The 20,308-nt window shown below is 40.4% G+C and overlaps 2 protein-coding genes across 2 annotated transcripts in view; one reads left to right on the top strand and one right to left on the bottom strand.

Annotated features, from left to right (window-relative positions):
* Window positions 1–7,981, top strand: part of LOC138964841 (sodium/hydrogen exchanger 3-like) — a 37,670-nt gene extending 29,689 nt beyond the window's left edge. The window contains exons 10-13 of the mRNA XM_070336891.1: window positions 859–997; window positions 1,279–1,489; window positions 1,997–2,164; window positions 2,866–7,981. Of these exons, the coding sequence (XP_070192992.1) occupies window positions 859–997; window positions 1,279–1,489; window positions 1,997–2,164; window positions 2,866–3,752 (1,405 nt within the window). The 3' untranslated portion in view covers window positions 3,753–7,981. The remainder of the gene's footprint in view (window positions 1–858; window positions 998–1,278; window positions 1,490–1,996; window positions 2,165–2,865) is intronic.
* Window positions 7,982–8,590: 609 nt separating this feature from the next.
* On the bottom strand, window positions 8,591–17,299 carry LOC138964831 (uncharacterized). Its single transcript, XM_070336879.1, has 7 exons — window positions 17,134–17,299; window positions 15,480–15,548; window positions 15,140–15,208; window positions 14,605–14,699; window positions 13,055–13,154; window positions 12,657–12,794; window positions 8,591–11,720 (listed from the first exon to the last, which is right to left on the bottom strand). Exons 1-7 carry the CDS (start codon window positions 17,191–17,193, stop codon window positions 11,463–11,465), a joined length of 789 nt encoding a protein of 262 aa, XP_070192980.1. The 5' UTR covers window positions 17,194–17,299; the 3' UTR covers window positions 8,591–11,462.
* Between the last annotated feature and the right edge of the window lie 3,009 nt (window positions 17,300–20,308).

Here is a 20,308-nt window from a genome sequence, read left to right as displayed (position 1 = left end):
TCTGTCTTTCTCTCTCTGCCTGTCTGTGACTTTCTGTCTGTTTATCTGTCTGTCTTTCTCTGCCTGTGTGATGTTCTGTCTGTTTATCTGCCTGTCTTTCTCTCTCTGCCTGTGTGATTTTCTGTCTGTTTATCTGTCTGTCTTTCTCTCTCTGCCTGGGTGATTTTCTGTCTGTTTATCTGCCTGTCTTTCTCTCTCTGCCTGTGTGATTTTCTGTCTGTTTATCTGCCTGTCTTTCTCTCTCTGCCTGTGTGATTTTCTGTCTGTTTATCTGCCTGTCTTTCTCTCTCTGCCTGTGTGATTTTCTGTTTGTTTATCTGTCTTGTCTTTCTCTCTCTGCCTGTGTGATTTTCTGTCTGTTTATCTGTCTGTCTTTCTCTCTCTGCCTGTGTGATTTTCTGTTTGTTTATCTGCCTGTCTTTCTCTCTCTGCCTGTGTGATTTTCTGTCTGTTTATCTGTCTGTCTTTCTCTCTCTGCCTGTGTGATTTTCTGTTTGTTTATCTGTCTGTCTTTCTCTCTCTGCCTGTGTGATTTTCTGTCTGTTTATCTGTCTGTCTTTCTCTCTCTGCCTGTCTGTGACTTTCTGTCTGTTTATCTGTCTTGTCTTTCTCTCTCTGCCTGTCTGTGACGTAATGTCTGTCTGTCTTTAACTTTCTGTTAGCCTGTCTGTCTCTCTGTTTGTTGCTGTGCATGTAGAAGCAAGACAAGTGTGAAGCTTAAACACAGATCTATAATGGTATTAATGTTTCTGTCTTTTGCTTGTACATACATGTAAAATGGCTTTTGCCTGTATAGAAGACGGAGAAATACATGTCTTATACTGATACCTTTTTTCTATTTTTTTTTAACATTTTCAGCAGTACTGATGTGTACTACTCCCCTCCGCCCACTGTCACTGACATTCATTCCGTGGAGGCTGTATACTCAAAGAAAGATTACGATGACAGTCGTATGCATCACATGCTGGAAGATGCCATGTTCAGACCTCGCAGAACAGTAAGCACAACATTTATTCTTATTCCAGCGTGAGCGGCCACCTGACATGCACGGACAGAAAATCGGCACGGGGTGTTTTCCTTCTATATTTGCCCCCTCCCCCCCAAATAGTGGGTAGCATAGACTCAAACAGTTTGTTTGTGGATCTCTGTGTGAATGTATGGGGGAGGGGGGGTCACCCCTCCCGTGACCGGCCACCTGCAATGTACAGACAGGTTTGCTATGGCCCAAGGGCGCCCGTTCATGAGAAGGACTAAGCATACTTGAATTTTTGTGTGCAGTTTGTGGTTGAAAAGAAGCACACGCTGGATGAACATGAGAAGAGACCTGAGCTGTCTCACCATGAGATGCACCAGCACCTGAGACGTCTCATCGACATCTCAATGCAGGAGCAGTACGATCACTATGACGATGTGTCACCCACTAAGGTGCACGTCCTCACCTCCTCGGACACAGCTGTCACTGCCGATGAAACCAAAGTACCCCCTAAAGGTAGGTTTCACGCATGTCATTATTCAGAATGATTTTTCTCATTATTTTGGAATCAGAGAGAGAGAATGTGGTCGGGTCTGGAACATTGGCCGCAATACTGAAATATCTGCTGCAGGTATATCCTGCTGCTTGTTTTATTTTGTTGTTGAATGTTAGCTTGCTTTATTCTCAAATGCAGTGATAATTCAGTGGAGCTTGGTGTTGTGTTCAGTCAAGGTTATTCAGGATGCAGGTTTCTTGCAGTTGGTCCTGGTTATTGATTTTGATTACTATGCTTCAGCTAAGCGAAAGTGAATCCAGTACTCCGTGTTTAGTTTTGTGTTGTGGTGATGAGATGCCTTATCCAAGCTTAGTATACTGAATTCAAAAGAAGTTTAGGAAGGAGACACAGTTACTGTAAAAATCAAAATCTGTTGTGTGTATAAACGTGGCACTAGCTTTGAAACATCTACTAGTAACGAGAATGTGAATTTGCTTGTAATGAGAAACAAACACTTATTTTTGCAGAGGATCCATTATCCAAAGCAAAGGAAGAGAAGGAGGAGGAAGAGAATAAAGAGGAGGAGGGAGAGAATAAAGAGGAGGAGGGAGAGAAGAAAGAGGAGGAGGCAGAGGAGGAGAAAGTGAAGTTTACGCTGGGTGCAGGTGCTGTAGAGCGTCCGCACGGTTCACATGGTGCGTATTTGGCTTTGAACAGAATCACTGTCGTCAATGGTTTTACCTTTTTGAACACCTACAGACAAAATTTTGACAAATGATTTATTGGTGTAAAGTAGTTAGTGTGGATGACTGTACAGTGGAACCCCCCTTTTAAGACCTCCAAAAATCTGAGAAAATCGGGTCTTTAAAATGAGGGAGTCTTAAAATGGGGGTAATTTTACAGAGGTCATGAACAGAAAGTCTGAGAATACCAGGTCTTAAAAAGGATCTAGGAGTGAGTCTTAAATTTGGGGGTCTTAAAAGGGGGGTTCCGCTGTTGTTGTTTTCTTGTCATGATCCAATGCAGACACTATTTTCTCTTGTCAAAACACAGTTAAAATTCAGGAAGTTACTACTGGTAACACTAATTTGACAGACAACAGATTTTTATGTTCAAATGACTTGTACTAAGAATGAGCAAAGGAAACTTTCATGACTTTTAGGTTGTGCATAAGTTTGATGCATAATGTCCGTGGTGCAAAAGTCTTTTTCATTGAGACGGTTTAGTTTACCCAGAGCTGTAAATGACGAATTGATCCATAAAATGGAAAGAGAGAGACGGAGACAAACAGACGGACAGACCTAGAGACAGAGAGAGAGAGAGACAGACAGACAGACAGAGAAAGAGAGAGAGAAGGCCATGATGATAAAGGCTGACTGGATGTTGTTGTTTTCAGACTCGGGCATGTCGGACTCTGACGAGGGTGGAGCCACGTCTGTGCAGTCAGAGGAGACAGAGGCCCAGCGAGTGTTACCATGGAAGAGAACCACTCGGCTCCCCCCCATCAGGTCGTCGGTGTCACTGAGCATGCCGGACGATGACCACCCCCTCATGTCCCAGGCCCCGTCATGGGCAGACAACCTGGCCTACAACCACCTCACCGAGTCAGGGTCACCGTACGTGTCCCCGCAAAACACTATAGGAGCGCCCGCCCCTAGCTCCAGTCACAGGCCAGTGTTTGACATATTCCCCCCGTCCCCCGATCATGCCGCCCCTGCCGAGGATTCTAGTCCCACCACCAGCCAGGAAAAAGTGGACTCGGGCCATGACCCCCTGCCCCCTCCCTGGTCCTCCCCCCAGGGCAGTCTGCCTGCCCCCTGGGCTTCACAGAGCAGCGAGGATCCCCCCCTCACCTCCCCCGAGTCGCACGACATGCGGTGCGGGGAGAAGGCCTCAACGTACCTGCAGTCATCCTCTCACAACTACTTACCCCCGTCCCACCACAGCTGTCTGGCGGAGGTGGTGCAAGCCCCGCAGCCCTCCAGCGCGTCCGTGCGCCTGCGTCCCTCCAACTCCCCGAAACACTTCCAGCCCATTCAGATGGAGGAGATGTGCTCCCAGCGAGGCATTGAGGCCGAGGTCATCGCCGACGAGGCAGACTATCAGGAGAGGCTTGTGACCCGCGTCCAGAGCTGGCTGGACACCAGTGAGCCGTCAGATTGTGACGACATCCAGGACCCTGAGGAGATGACCTCTAACAAAGCTGACGATGATCATGTGCACCACAATGACACAGACGATGACCTTGATCTCGATGACTCGCACTTAGATACCTATTTATAATAGCTGAGGTACTTATCATCTGGTCAGTACGGTATAGCATAGAAACTGGGATGTTCTGTTCACACACGTGCCCAGTTTTGCCTTGGGCACACAGTCATTTGGCATGGAGGATATTGGGCGTCTGGTAGAATTGAACGAATGATTTTGGATGAAATGTACCCCTTTCCGGGTATAATTTCTTGGATGAAAGGGTGTGTGCGCCATCATCTAATGCAACATTGTTTTGTGCATGTGATGCACTTAGATTTTCCTTCTTTGTGCTGAGTGAAGATTACCCTGTTTGCTTAAAAACAGTGCTTGAAAAATGCAAGAATCACAGTGTCGAAATGTTCATTCAGCCAAAAGTATGCTGACTACATGAGGTGAACAGTGTTCTTGTTTTATGCAAAAACAAAAAATGATCAAAAGGGTTCCCTGCTAAAAGGTGTCAGCATGGGAGTCCAGTTCTCTCCCTTGATACACAAAAATGCTTGAATGTTGTGTTGTTGACAGTGTGCTTGCAGACGATTCCTGCATATTCCAAAGACTTTCATGCCAAAGTATGGCAGTGCCTTGCTTCATACTGCTCAGTGACTGTTGCGGATTTACAAGCACAAATGTTTCATTGTCATACCTGAATTGGATTTTGTGAAAGGAAGCGTTTCAGGTTGCAAGTGTGTGTGTGTATGTGAGAGAGAGAGAGAGAGGTGTGAGAGAGAGAGAGAGAGCGAGCGAGATGTTTTGATGTAATGGTTAATAGTAAATATTTCCAACAAAGTTTATGTTGTGCAACTACCTTGCTTTCAGACATTTCTTGCATATTGACAGGGATGTGGCTACTTGAACTTTAAGAAAACAATCAAAGTTGAATATAAATTATAACAGAGAGAAGTAATAAGCCATTCAGAATTTGGGTTTAAAAGATATAGGAGAGGAAGAAGGAGAGACAGTTGCTTTTGTCTTGAACAATAGTTCTACATCTATAAGCTGACCTTCCTTGGTGTTTTTTTTAATGGTTATACCAGTAGACACTGCCTGCTTAATTGCTGAGACTTTTACCCATCACTATCGAGTTTTTTATTTGTTCTGCCCAGCTGTCACAATGTTGTAGTTGTGAACTTCAACACATTGGCTGCTTCTTTCTTTCTATGAATAGTGTGAACAAGTTTACCTCAACAGACTGACTGCATGGTTACAACTATTGAATTTGGAGTTGTTGTTGTTTTTTGTCAGGCATATCTAGGTTCCATAAGAGCTTTCTCTTCTAATTTTTTTTCTTCTTCTGGTCAGATCCTTAATCCTAAATTCTCAGCAATTAAGCAGGCAGTGTCTACTTGTATAACCATACACAAATTAAAGGGGAAGGGAGTTACTGAAGGCTGATGTTCTGTTATTTGCATACACAGGTTTTTTTTAGTGTGTGTACATGAATTTATTTATTTATTTATTAAGGAGATTTCTATAGCGCATAACTAAAAGCACTATGCGCTTTACAATATCACTAGGTATTGTTGAATTCAGGTGTTAAAACACCTGTGTCCACAGGGACAAACACGTTCCTTTCTTCTGATGCATAAACTTCTGATATGTACACATACTGTGCACACTTTGCAACTCGATCATAGAGAGATAGAAATGGACACTAAAACATGCAACAACTGTAGGGCTACACCTCACCATAAAAGTCCTCTCTCTCTTTCTCATAGATAGACCGTTGACTTACCTCTAAATGGCTTTGAATGATTGATTTTGCTGCATTTTGTCTTTATTTGTCCATTACTAAAAATATTATTTTTATTATTTAAAATGAAATTGGCAATTCACAAGAACCCATTCCTTGCTTGATGAAGCAAACCAAAATATCTTTCCTTTGTGTCAAAGGATTCTCAATGATATTTGCATGAATATCATGCTATGTTGATGAAATGTTGTTCATATAGTCAAAAAACACTTTTGCCATAGGATAAGAGTGAAGACACTAGACATTATTGTGATTTGATGAGAATTTGATGAAGTTTTGTGTACTTGTGTGTAATGTGTAGAGTATTTGATCCAGTGTTGATATGTTTTGCAATCTGTTGATATTCAATGTTTGAGGAAAACAGATGTGTGAGAAAGAAGCACGTAGTTCTGTCCTAATATTTATCCCCAACTTGAGATAGTGGCATCATACACTTAATTATAGTTCACATGTATCGTGAACATGAACCGCAAGTCAGAATTCTGAAACAAAATAGTGAAGCACAAAGAGAACTACGCATATAGCACATGTATGTGAAAGGCAGTTCCATCTGTGATATACCGCAGAATAGTTTATTACCTCATTGTTCCAGAGCTAATGGATTCCTGTAACTCCGAGGCATGTACTGGTAAAACTATAGTGTACAGTGTGCCGGTACATGTATCGTACTGATAAAACGGTGTTCCTCGAACAAGAGTATTTTTCAACTGCTGTGATAAAGTTAAAAACCACATCCTATAACATCTCAGTTGACGGGAATTGCTGATATGACAACCCTTTATTACATACATGACTGACAAAAACACTTGCTGAACACAGGGAAGAAGTAACAAAATAAACTGATGCCTAATTGTTTTTTCTTTCTTTATTTGGTGTTTAACGTCGTTTTCAACTGTTCAAGGTTATATCGCGACGGAGAAAGGGGGGGGGGGGGGGGGGGGGGCATGGGATAGAGCCACTTGTTAATTGTTTCTTGTTAACAAAAGCACTAATCAAAAAATTGCTCCAGGGGCTTGCAACGTAGTACAATATATGACCTTACTGGGAAAATGCAAGTTTCCAGTACAAAGGACTTAACATTTCTTACATACTGCTTGACTAAAATCTTTACAAACATTGACTATATTCTATACAAGAAACACTTAACAAGGGTAAAAGGAGAAACAGAATCCGTTAGTCGCCTCTTACGACATGCTGGGGAGCATCGGGTAAATTCTTCTCCCTAACCCACGGGGGGTGCCTAATTGTTACCGTGTGACACATTTTGAGATCTCTGTGAAGCATGCACCATGATTAATCAATCGCTTGTGTTTTGCAAATAATGTTTAATGTGAGTTGTGCAATAACACTGCCAGACGTGATCAAAGATTCGGAAACGATGTTGTTTTAAGCAGAATGATAGTCATTATCATCAGTTTATTTTCAGCGCTGTCGTATTGATTGAGAGTAGGTGGATTGTGACATTAATTTGAACTGGCAGGAAAGTTTGGGTTTTTCAGTGCACACTTGTGGATTGGATACATTTACTATGTGTTTGTGATTTTAATCTTTTGAGGATGTGTTTTAGCAGTGGCAATTTTTAAGTGACAAGTAAGTGGACTATACAAGAACTCGCTGTGTTTACATTTTTCCTTCCGGTGTTTTTTTCCCCAGTGATTTTGAGGTGAAAACCATATACTATAGTACTTTATGTGGCTGCAGATTACCTCAACCTGATTATGGTATGACATTCAATATTTGGTCAAACATCCAATATTTGGTCAAAGTGATGCATTCTTAATCACGACTTTTTGTTTTGGGCTTTTTGTTGTTGTCTTTTGTTTGTCTCAAATGTTACTGAGGCAGTATGTAGAGGTAAAGACTTGGAACAACATTTATGGAACTGCTAAAAATTAGTTTACACTTTCTTCCCATTTTAGTTGATTGCATATTCATGTAATGCTGCATGACATTGTATTTGGCAATTTTTGCATTTATTTCTTAAATTCATTTTTGACTTTTATAATAAACAGAATGACGTTAACTTGCTTTCAGTTTTACAGAATTTTTTTGTTGAGAACTGGAGAACTAGGTGATAATACTTGATATAATTTGAATTCAGGCATTGTACTACAACTTTTTATAATACTGAGATACTGTATTGTGTATTCATTTATCACACAGATGTTTTATTTAGATTTGGTTGTACAGTTATGACAACACTAATTAATTTAGGATATTAGTACTGGCCTGTTTCCATCTGTGTGTTTAATACAGGTTTTTATCTGCCTTTGTGTTTACATTTACAGTAGATTAATTAAGGATGTTCTGCTGCAGCCCTGATTTGGATGATGTGTCTTTGTGCTGTAAGAAAAGTGTGTGTAAAAATATGTCAGGTTGAGGTAAATATGCTGAAGGCTTGCAGCTGTGTGAGAGAGAATCCTGAAGGATGTAGCTGATGTAGTAAGTTTTTGTGGATGCTGACGTCAAATGTGAGTCTTTTAGTAAAATAAACAAACAAATAAAACGACATTTGTTTACATTATTTTGTACATGCTTTTCTGGTTGGTATCTGCTCGTGTTATACTTAAGTGTTACTTACAGATTTCTTAAGTTTGAAGTCATCCCTCTCTCTCTTTCTTTATCTCTCTCTCTCCATGGGTGGGATTCTTCCGGTATATGCCGAAAATCCGTATTCGATTATTGCCTCTTTTTTTTTCTTCTCTTTTTTTTCTTTCTTTGGCGGCCTCCAGACCCCCCTTTTAGGATTCATGACATTTTTCAGTCCCACCCATCTCTCTCTCTCTCTCTCTCTCTCTCTCTCTCTCTCTCTCTCTCTCTCTCTCTCTCTCTCTCTCTCTCTCTCTCTCTCTCTCTCTCTCTCTCTCTCTCTCTCTCTCTCTCTCTCTCTCTCTCTCTCTCTCTCTCTCTCTCTCTCTCTCTCTCTCTCTCTCTCTCTCTCTCTCTCTCTCTCTCTCTCTCTCTCTCTCTCTCTCTCTCTCTCTCTCTCTCTCTCTCTCTCTCTCTCTCTCTCTCTCTCTCTCTCTCTCTCTCTCTCGTTCATTAGTATCAATACTGGAGGCAACCCTAGCCTGTGGTGCATGAAAATGATACACACACTCACACACACAAACACAAATTTGCAAGGCTTTGTTCACAATTTCTTATTCTTCAGTGTGAGACAAGTAATGCTGCTCTGAACGAACATGATCCAATGTAGTAACCGGTCAGTCAGCACAATTGGTAACACTCCATTCACAAATGACGGAGCCATTCAAATGCTTTATAAGGTGTCTGAAAAAACTTCTCCATTAAAACAAATAAAACATACAGATAGTAGATATCTCAGTGCTTTTCAAAAGGCACACTAGACATAATGTATGGATACATAGTAATGCTTCACATCCGATTAGTAGAGACTGCTGCAAAATGCTGATTTGGTTAAAAAAACAACATAATTTTGAAAAAGATTGTTCAAAAGGAGAGAGTAAATTGATGAATAAAAAGCCCTTGGAAAAGATAAGTTTACTGTACAAGATAGAGTAAAAAAACTATAAATGTACAGATATGTACACAAAACTGTATGTACAGTAAAAATTAAAATAGTTTTGTAAATTTTATGAAGAGATTATCATTCTCCTCAGTACAAATTTGAGACAAACTTATCCTTTTTATTGCGGTACTCCTATGGTCACTTAAACAATCATCTTGTTTTTACATTTAGTCAAGTTATGACTAAATGTTTTAACATAGAGGGGGGAATCGAGACGAGGGTCGTGGTGTATGTGTGTGTGTGTGTGTGTGTGCGTGCGTGCGTGTAGAGCGATTCAGACCAAACTACTGGACCGATCTTTATGAAATTTGACATGAGAGTTCCTGGGTATGATATCCCCATACATTTTTTTCATTTTTTTGATAAATGTCTTTGATGACGTCATATCCGGCTTTTCGTGAAAGTTGAGGCGGCACTGTCACGCCCTCATTTTTTAACCAAATTGGTTGAAATTTTGGTCAAGTAATGTTCGACGAAGCCCGGACTTCGGTATTGCATTTCAGCTTGGTGGCTTAAAAACTAATGAGTGAGTTTGGTCATTAAAAATCGGAAACTTGTAATTAAAATTATTTTTTTATTAAACGATCCAAAAACAATTTCATCTTATTCCTCGTCATTTTCTGATTCCAAAAACATATACATATGTTATATTTGGATTAAAAACAAGCTCTGAAAATTAAAAATATAAAAATTATGATCAAAATTAAATTTCCGAAATCGATTCAAAAACTATTTCATCTTATTCCTTGTCGGTTCCTGATTAAAAAAACATATAGATATGATATGTTTGGATTAAAAACATGCTCAGAAAGTTAAAACGAAGAGAGGTACAGTAACTTGAAGCGTGCTATGAAGCACAGCGCAACTGCTGCCGCGCCAAACAGGCTCGTCACTTTCACTGCCTTTTGCACTAGCGGCGGACTACGTTCAGTTTCATTCTGTGAGTTCCACAGCTTGACGAAATGTAGTAATTTCGCCTTACGCGACTTGTTCCATGATTCCAACAATCAAATTGATAAAGAAAAATTCTTACCAGTATTCAATTCAAACAAGATTTGACGTGGCACTGAACAGATTGCATGGCTTCTGGTTAAAAGTGAATTCAATCAGCACAGTGACAATACTTGTTGTATGCTCTATTGGGGTCACGTCAGAGGAAGTAAGCAATGAGGGATCTTGCTACAGACATGTTCATGTGACAAAACAACACACACACAAACAAGATAGAGAGAGCACAGGTTCACACGGGATGGGGGGGAGGGGGGGCAGGCAGGACACAGTAGCTTTGCCTGCAGGTACAAAAGCGACACTAACACACAAACAAGAAGGGCAAAGCCCATACGACTCACATGCTTGACCTTGACCTTTACATGACCTTGACCTTCAAATAACTAAACCTAGCAATGACATCATACACTAAGAACTGCTTTACACATTTTTCCTACCAAAATACATGTGACCTTGACCCAAGGTCAAGGTCATCCAAGGTCATGCAACACAAAGCTGTTAATTCAAGACATAGGAAGTACAATGGTGCTTATTGGCTCTTTCTACCATGAGATATGGTCACTTTTAGTGGTTCACTACCTTATTTTGGTCACATTTCATAAGGGTCAAAGTGACCTTGACCTTGATCATATGTGACCAAATGTGTCTCATGATGAAAGCATAACATGTGCCCCACATAATTTTTAAGTTTGAAACAGTTATCTTCCATAGTTCAGGGTCAAGGTCACTTCAAAATATGTATACAATCCAACTTTGAAGAGCTCCTGTGACCTTGACCTTAAAGCAAGGTAAACCAAACTGGTATCAAAAGATGGGGCTTACTTTGCCCTATATATCATATATAGGTGAGGTATTGAATCTCAAAAACTTCAGAGAAAATAGGAAAAATGTGAAAAATAGCTGTTTTTTAGACAACATTTATGGCCCCTGCGACCTTGACCTTGAAGCAAGGTCAAGATGCTATGTATGTTTTTTGGGGCCTTGTCATCATACACCATCTTGGCAAATTTGGTACTGATAGACTGAATAGTGTCCAAGAAATATCCAACGTTAAAGTTTTCCGGACGGACGGGGGGGACGGACGGACGGACAACTCGGGTGAGTACATAGACTCACTTTTGCTTCGCATGTGAGTCAAAAAACAGCCCGACGCCCTGTACATAAACTTTTTCACATCAAGTTCTAGTTCCAGTGGTGAGAATGTTGGATACCAAGTAACAACAAAATGACAGAACTTTTGGACCTGAGGCAAGGTAAGGCCGTGGGGATGGGGGCTGCTAACATGTATTAACAGCGACACCACACCCCACAGCATACAAAAAAAGTCTAATACACACAAAAACTCAAGAACTGATCAAGGTGTGGGAGCCCAATGGAAGCCTGGGCAAGACAAGTCTGTTGGGGATGGGGCTGCTATCAACAACGCGAGACAAGATATTAAGAAAACTGCCTAATACGCAAAGCCTCTGGAATCCAGACGGGGGAACCCAGTAGGGGCTGGGGCTCCGCCGTGGTTTCCCAACGAGGGGGCTCCCCCAGGGTAGTGGGATGGTCCAACTACTTTGGCAGGAAAGCCAACAGTGCCTGGGTAGCCGCGATCCTCAATGTAGGATTTATCGACAGGGTAGGCGTAAGAAGGGTGACCCGTGTAGATGGAAGGTACAACACTAGGTTTAGCGGTGGGGGGGACTTCGATCTTACCGTGGCCCTGTGTCAACAGTTGAAAACACAATCAGACATTTGAAAACACTATTGGTATCATTTAACCTGTTATGGTTCTCAAATAGCAACATATTACCTAACTTTTCTATAAATTAATGCATGTGTGACACAATCGCGCCCACACACACTTTACTTCCTTTGCACACATGTTCTTCTGACCCCCCCCCCCCCCCCCCCCACACGCACCTTAAAGCCATTAAAATGCATACATGTACTTCATGAGACGGCCGCTCACCCGTTCTTTTAATATTATAATGATCGATTATGTGACTGACATGCATATGTGACAACAAGTTTAACATACACGAATTTTGAGTCAACTGGCTAAAGGGAAGTAACCGTGCTTGACACAAAATAGAATGCATATGGATTGCGGTTAATGAAAACAGCCAGACTACCAAAGATGATGTGTGATATTGCAGGAAAGACACAGTCTTCCAAGACAAAATCTTCAATGCAGAATGTTAATTACTCCAGGCAAAAAATGACAAATGCAGTAAACACATCACCCATTTGCACTGGCTCTTTGTATTGTGTTGTGTTCTGATGAGTTGTGTTGTGCTGTGCTGTGCTGTGCTGTGTTGTGTTGTGTGTGTGTGTGTGTGTGTGCTTGCATGCGTGCGTACTTGTGTGCATGCATGTGTGTGTATGTGTGTGTTTGTGTGTGTGCATGTGTGTGTGTGTGCTTGCGTGCATGTGTGTGTGTGTGCTTGCGCGTGTGTGTGTGTGTGTGTGTGTGCTTGCGTGTGTGTGTGTGTGTGTGTGCATGTATGTGTATGTGAATGTGCGTGCGTGTGTGTGTGAGCATGTGTGTGTGCGTGTAGTATGTGTGTATGTGTGTATGCGTGTGAGCATGTGCGTGTGTGCGTGTGTGCTTGCATGTCTGTATGCATGCATGTGTGTGTGTGTTAGGTTGACTGACCGGCATGTGAAGAGCCTGTTCCTGCAGACTGCCGTACATGTGTGGGAGAAGGGGTCTGGCCTGTGAGAACAGTCCTCCCATTGCTGCGTAACCTTGGTGACCGCCAGCCCCAATCTTGTCTGCCACATCTGACCTCACCTGTCAAGAGAGTAAGTGTTATAAAGTATCTGTCAATGACACCCTACAGAAGATTTATGAGAAGAAAAAAAAGGCAATCTTCACTTTTTATTTTGCACTGAACTAATAATAAGTCTTCATAGCAACAAATTCAAAAGTCAAAACTAAAAAAAAAAAAAAAAAACCACTTGAGAATGGAGAAAACTTAGAATGAATGTAAAAAAAACACATGCACACAGAAAAAAATAACAAAGAATACATAAACGAACGACTTTTCTTACTGTTCGGATGATGTTGAGAGCAGCCCTCTTGTCGCACTCAAAAGGGAACGTCATGAGGAGGTACTCTTCTCCCACCACTGTTTGGTAATCAGTCAACACTCTGCCAATACAACATGAAACAAACCCTCTTCATGAGAAACCGCACCAAATACATAAGGCAAAAAAAAAAAATAGGTCTGTTTACGGTAACCCGACCGACCCTAGTTTTTTCGCGCGACCCTAGACGTTTTTTTGGCATTTGGGAAAAAAAAAAAAAAAAAAAAAAATCTTTGTTTTTTTTGGCAAAATAACGTAAAAATACGGTTTTTTGGGAAAAAAAAAAAAAAAAAAAAAAAAAAAAAAAATCCCGACCTACCGACCCTATTTTTTGGGCCTATGTTACCGTAAACAGACCTATTTTTTTTTGTGGCCTAAACCAAGATGTTTGTTCTTGGCCCTCTCTTCCAAAGTGACTTATCTGACGTAATAATATAAATAATGGCATCACATTAAAGTGTTGTCACTTCTGCTGATGGGGTCTATGTCGACCAAAAGAGTGGGATGCCCTGTAGGTGGATTTCCTGTAGGTGGATTTCCTGTATACAGAGAATACCACAGTGTGTATATAGTTCCTGTAGCGTTTCGCTGATATCGCTGAAAGTCACGTGATGCTTAGCGACATCGGTAGAATTTGATGTTTTTCGATCTTTTTTGATATTTCTTAGAAATTCGAGTATGGTTTGCAAGTTTTATTGAAAAACTCCACCCTGTGGGATTCCCTGTCTACAGGGAATCCCCCTACAGGAACTCCACCTACAGGGAATCCCACTCTTTTGGTCGACATAGACCCCATCAGCGTCACTTCTGCTGTATGTCTCCCAAGGAACAAAGACATTGAACATTCTTTTAAAATATTTTGCTTAAACTTTACATAAAAGCTCATCTTAGGTACATCTATTTACATTAGTATGCACAATTTCAAGAAGGTGAATTTATATATAACACCAGTGATAGTCAGCTTTGAAAAATGTACACAAATTTCCACAAAGTGCGCCTCCTTAATTAGTTCTTTCTCAATCTGTTCTTCTCCTAAACCTCTACTATTTCAGAACCTACAGTCGATCCTGTAATGATATGATGTATGTGTAGTATGACACTCACACACATAGACAACACTGTGAAGGCGTGTATAGTAATGATTACACTGTATTGAATATAAGACTAAAAGGTAAGGTAAACACAAGCACAAAGTAGAGAGTACTGAAGCAAGAGACTGTTCACTGTGATAGCTGAATGCAGACTGCTGCAGAAGGCAAGGATACAACTGAGGCTGGCTGTGTGGCCAGGCAGTATGGATAACCATGACTAGTGAGCATGCAGATATCACTACAGATCCCATCTGATTTTCCACTTTCCAACCCCAGCCTTTTTGACCCTTTCCTCAACTATTCTGCCCTGATTCATTGCCATATTTTGTTGTTGATCAGTGTCAAGACAGAGGTGTATGTGTGTGTGTAAAATTATGTGGGTGTGAAAGCATGCATGCATGTGTGTTTCAATATAAAGTTTACCTCTTTACACTGTCCAGAGCAACAAGGCGATCATTCTGGATATTGAAAGCGGTCAGTACGAGACGAGCATCTCTACAGTTCATCCGGCACAGGCGCTGTAAAGAGATATGTATATTTTGATGAAAAGCTGAATCTTACAACATTTACAAAAGAAGATGTACATCTGGTAGATAAATCACTTCTCAGACAAAAAATATATGAATTGCATAAAAATTTAGCTGAGTATACTTTAAACAGTTTCCAACATCAACATTCAAATGAGGTCAAACAAAATACAAACCCAACTAAGTTCTGCAAAGACATTAATGCCTTCTTTCAGTTATGTTCCAGTCACAATATCAGTCTACATAGACTTATTCACAGCCCCCCTCCCTCCTCCAAACACACACATGCACACACACACATGCACACACACACACACACACACACACACACACACACACACACACACACACACACACACACGCACATGCACATGCACACTGTTACATGTAACATGAACAGAAGCACAGATATATACGTAATCACAGCTTACCGCTTCCAGCATTTTGATGGCTTTTATCTTGTCTTCAGGTCGGCTCAGTGCGTGCAGGATTTCTGATGCCTGCAGAAACAAGTACACCTGTGATAAGTAGTCTAAACACATGCTAGATATGCTCTATTCAATTTCCGACTTGTTTAAGTATGACAGAGCATATAAAACCAAATAAACACAAGTAATATCTAAAAATGTATTTGACCCTCTTGTTATGCGGGTTGTTATGTAAGCAATTTTTTCAAATTCATTTACACATTTTTTCTACAGCTACATGCTTTTTTTTGTTCACGAGACTTTCTTTCAACATTGTAAGCTTTTAATCGCCCAAAGTACTTGCCTGTGGTGCATCAAAGTAGCCCCTAGATGAATACAGGAGCTGTAGCTTTTTGTCTGGTGAATCTGTCTCCTGTAGAGCAACAACATCTTTCATAAAATAATAAACTACGAGGGATTTATTTACAGAAAAAGTAATAAAGTCATCACATTTATGTAAAAAATAGATGCACATGCACAATGATTAAAATATAAATTAATGAAACAGAATTCTCAAATGCAGAAGGATGTGGGGTGGAGGTGTATGGTCAATCTGCAGAGTAAAACTGTATTTTAAGACACACTCCTTCTCAGACAGACAGACAGAGAGTAGGGGTAGAAACACTCACACACACAATCACACACACACACACACACACACACACACACACACACACACGCGCACATGCATACACACACTCACACACACACAGAAAGGCAAAAATGGGCCAGAGATTTTGTATTTATCTTTTATAAAGTGAGAGCTTGTGTAACACTAACACGTACTGTACTTGAAGAGAAAGCTGATGAGGGTATGACTAGAATTGTGCTTGAACCATCAATGCAAACACACCTCCTTTGCAGTTTTGAAATGTGTGGGGGAAAAATAACTGCCACAGCTGATACACCAATTTCAAAAACAAGTTTTGGTATTGATACCAGCAAAAAGGTCTACAAAATGCATTCAAATGTGAATTTGCTAAATGAGAGATAATGGAAAGAAAGAAACCATAGCCAGACGAGAGAGAGAGAGAGAGAGAGAGAGAGAGAGAGAGAGAGAGAGAGAGAGAGAGAGAGAGAGAGAGAGAGAGAGAGAGAGAGATAGATAGAGAGAGAGAGAGAGAGAGAGAGAGAGAGAGAGAGAGAGAGAGAGAGAGAGAGAGAGAGAGAGAGAGAGAGAGAGAGAATTGAATTAAAATTTATTTTACTAGGGTGACAGAATAAGCAATGTATACATGCTTTTTTTTTATCCGGCCCTCGCCCATTGAGGGGTAACAAACAAGAAGAAATAAAAGATAAGTTTAACTATAGTAGAAATGACATATTTACCATAATTAACATGTCAAGCAACCAATAAGACATTTTAAGATGCATGTGATTCTTTAGCAATGCTTGAAAATTATATAACAGAGAAATATGTGTTTGTGAGAGAGAGAGAGAGAGAGAGAGAGAGAGAGAGAGAGAGAGAGAGAGAGAGAGAGAGAGAGAGAGAGACAGACAGACAGAGACAAAGATAGACAGACAGAGACAAAGATAGACAGAGATGGAGACAGACAGACAGACAGGGGGTAGAAAGAGAAATACTGGGACAGGGAGAGGGGACAGGATAGGAGAGGCGAGAGAGAGAGAGAGAGAGAGAGAGAGAGAGAGAGATAGAGAGAGAGAGAGAGAGAGAGAGAGAGAGAGAGAGAGAGAGAGAGAGAGAGAGAGAGAGAGAGAGAGAGAGAGAGAGAGAGAGAGAGAGAGAGAGGGGCATGTGGTACTGGAGCATTGAACAAAAAAACTTAAAGCACTTTCTGCGACTTGGAAAATGACACGGACAAAGTAATAACAAAAAATACAGGCAGAAAGAAAGCAAAAGAAACCTATTACCATCGATCTACGGGCGAGGTGAATTCAGATGCCGACATGTTTAAATCGCCACCATAAACTCGTCACTCATTAATTACTAATTTTACCTGTTGTATCCTTGCCAGCAGGGGCTGGAATAGATCATCAGGCTGTGACTCCTTCGCCATGGTTAAGCTGCAACCTTACAAACTTGAGCTAAAACTTCAACAAAGCTAGACACAGCAGCAGCCCCCGATCTCAGCTGCCTGGCAACCGACAACTTCCTGAACGGAAGAATGGGCAGACTTACTCCCCTTGAATTGGGAAGTCTCATGCAGACGACATTTCTGTGAAGCTGTAAGAACGTTATACGTTTGAGAGCAGTTTCCTAATCTGGCTAACCAAGTCATTTCAGAGCAGATCCATTGACGTATGCGACTTTGTTCGTTCACAACAAGACAGAGCTCTTATAATTATGGTCACACCACGGGCGGTAGGTATCGTTCACTGCACCAACACTATCATAATAACAACTATTATTATGATAGTGTTGGTGCAGTGAACAATACCTGCCGCCTGTGGTCACGAACCGCAACTGATATACTGCCGACGCTCAGAAATTACAACTCCAACATAAGAAATATTAATTCATATTGCTTTTAAATCAAAGAACAGTACACTCCGTTTACAGATTGTTTGTTTCTGACGTTAGACAAAGCAGAAATTGTTTAGCATCATCCCAGACGCAGCCTAAAATAATTAAGTGATCACCAAAACTATAACTGCCCCTAAAGTATGAGGAGAGTAACTGCAATTGAGAGTGGACATATTTTATCCAATCAGCCTTAAATGTGTGTGTGTGTGCGTGTGCGTTTGTGTGTGTGTGTTTAACTGAAAGCTGAAAACCCACTGAACTGAATCTGTGATTTTTTTCTGTACTGACTGTTCACAGCAACAAAATCAAATGCTCATGAAGGTGTACTCACTCACTCACAGACACACGAAGCAATTGAAAAACAGCAATGCATGAATTATAAAATGTATTCAAAACACCCTTTTGAAGAGAAATAATGCATTCACACGAATCTCTTTACATAATCTTAACACTATTGTGACTAGCATTGCCACGGCGTTAACGTCCTGCCTGCCCAAGCTTGCCACCAAGAAACTTCCCAAAAAACAGTAACTGTAAAGAAATCTGTCTAGCAAGCTTGAATTAAGTCCAATCACCACCAAATTTTGTGTACAAATTAAAAAATGGATGCCCAGTTTAGTCGTGCTATTTATAAGTTTGTCACGCGATTTGTTTTAGCAAAGGGGGGGTGAAAGGGGGATAATTTGTGTTTTTTAAAGTTTTTTTTTGGTGTGTTTTCTTTTCCACTGCTTTTTTAAAAGTTAATTTTTAACAGAAAGTATTATAAATAATTTTATAACCAAACAAGGTGTAAAACCTATGAATTAGCTGAAATATTGTTAAAATTCTACACAGAAATAAGGAGACAGTACAAAGAAAAAAACAAGCAAATCCCGCATTCACTCACAGCATCCTGACTCAAATGAAACAAAACTGTGACACTGACACTCACCAAATGATGTCTAGGTAATCCATGTTGAATATAAGTCACATTTTCACAACAAAGTCCCAACTGTACACCTATGAACATTTCCAAAAGGATTAGGCTCCAGCCATCCATTGTTATCAGTGCTGCCACGCCCCCCTTGCAACTACACATTCGAAGATTCATGCAGTACCACCCTAACACGTGTAGTTTGCCGACTCATACTAGCAGCAACAACAGGACTGTTTCATCCTCAATATCACTGCTATTATCGCTTTCTTGAGGCGAAAACAACACGTCGGAATCATGATCTACAGGGTCCTCAAGATCCAACATCCGGAGAATCTCCTCCCGTGACAAGGCTCGCCTTCGATTCATTTTTTTTCTCGAAAAAACCGCACAAATCAGACTAATATTGCATATGGCTGAAGGGTACACCAAGTGTGTCAAGGGAAACAACTCAATTTACTGCAAGCTTCAAAAACCGGGAAGCAATCACGAGTCGTGTACCTTGTATGTCTAATACTAAAATAGTCACTTCCCGTCCGTGGACGTTGCAGCGCTATTACTAATATAGTCACCTCCCGTCGCGAAAGTGTTAACAACAAAATATTTTAAGTTGTAAACAGAAGCCTCAAAGAAATTGCAAATGCAAAACTCCTTTCAAACATACAAAAAGACTTGAATTTACACTAATGCTAAGATTGCACCTTGTTGGTTTTGTTTTGATAAAAGAAAATGGTGTTTTTATTTCAGACCATTACAGCTGCCTTTTGCCTGCTTTCAATCACCTATACTTGATGCCATCATTAAGTACATTTACTGTTCATAACGTAGAAGTATGAATGCATGCAGCTAGTTGATAGTGGGGGGGGGGGGGGGGGGGGGGGGGGGGAGATCCTATCTTATTCTGCGTACTTTTATTGTGGTTCCGATAGCTCTTAGAGTTTCATAGTTCTCACCATGTCTGTATAGTGTATGTATTAGTTACTGTGATACCAAATTGTCTTACCCATGTATGTATGATGCTATGCGCCAGTGATGTATGAATGCTATTTATTTTTGTTTTTATCACACAGCAAGCTGCTTTCCTCGTGTATTTTTTATGTTCATTCATGTATTGTACACTTGGCAATAAATTATCTATCTATCTATCTATCTATCTATCTATCTATCTATCTATCTATCTATCTATCTATCTATCTATCTATCTATCTATCTATCTATCTATAAAGAGCAAGAAATGGGACATTTACATAGCTACACATGTGGGCTCACTTGGACTGACCTATATTCTCTGGTTAGAAATATTTACACAAAGTTACAAAACATCTTTTTTAATATCAACAAAATAAAAGATGTGAAGTAGGCAAAGTAAAAACACTGCTGTACAATTATAAAGTACTGATATGTCAATTTAAATATTAACAAACACATTTTTCTCATTTACTGGTGACCTAATGAATTGCATAAATTGCAAACAAAAATAATGTACAGCAAAGGGTAAAACCTCATATTCTCTTCAGGAACTTTCTGATCCAATCTGGCTGGTACATGTAATGCTAATAAAAAAAATAATAAAAAATAAAATTAAAATAAGGCTCATGATACATGTACAAGCCCAGTCAAATTGTGAAGGCTTTCTGAATTAATGCATTTGAATGATCTTTTGTGGACATTTTGAATCAAGTATTAATCAAGCTTCACGTGTGAGACAGATCAATCTGACTTTGGGATTGCACGA

This window comes from Littorina saxatilis, linkage group LG1 (genome assembly GCF_037325665.1).
Source record: "Littorina saxatilis isolate snail1 linkage group LG1, US_GU_Lsax_2.0, whole genome shotgun sequence".
Lineage (NCBI taxonomy): Eukaryota > Metazoa > Mollusca > Gastropoda > Littorinimorpha > Littorinidae > Littorina > Littorina saxatilis.
Note: the sequence above shows the minus strand (reverse complement) of the source record. Positions and strands in the feature narration are given on the sequence as shown.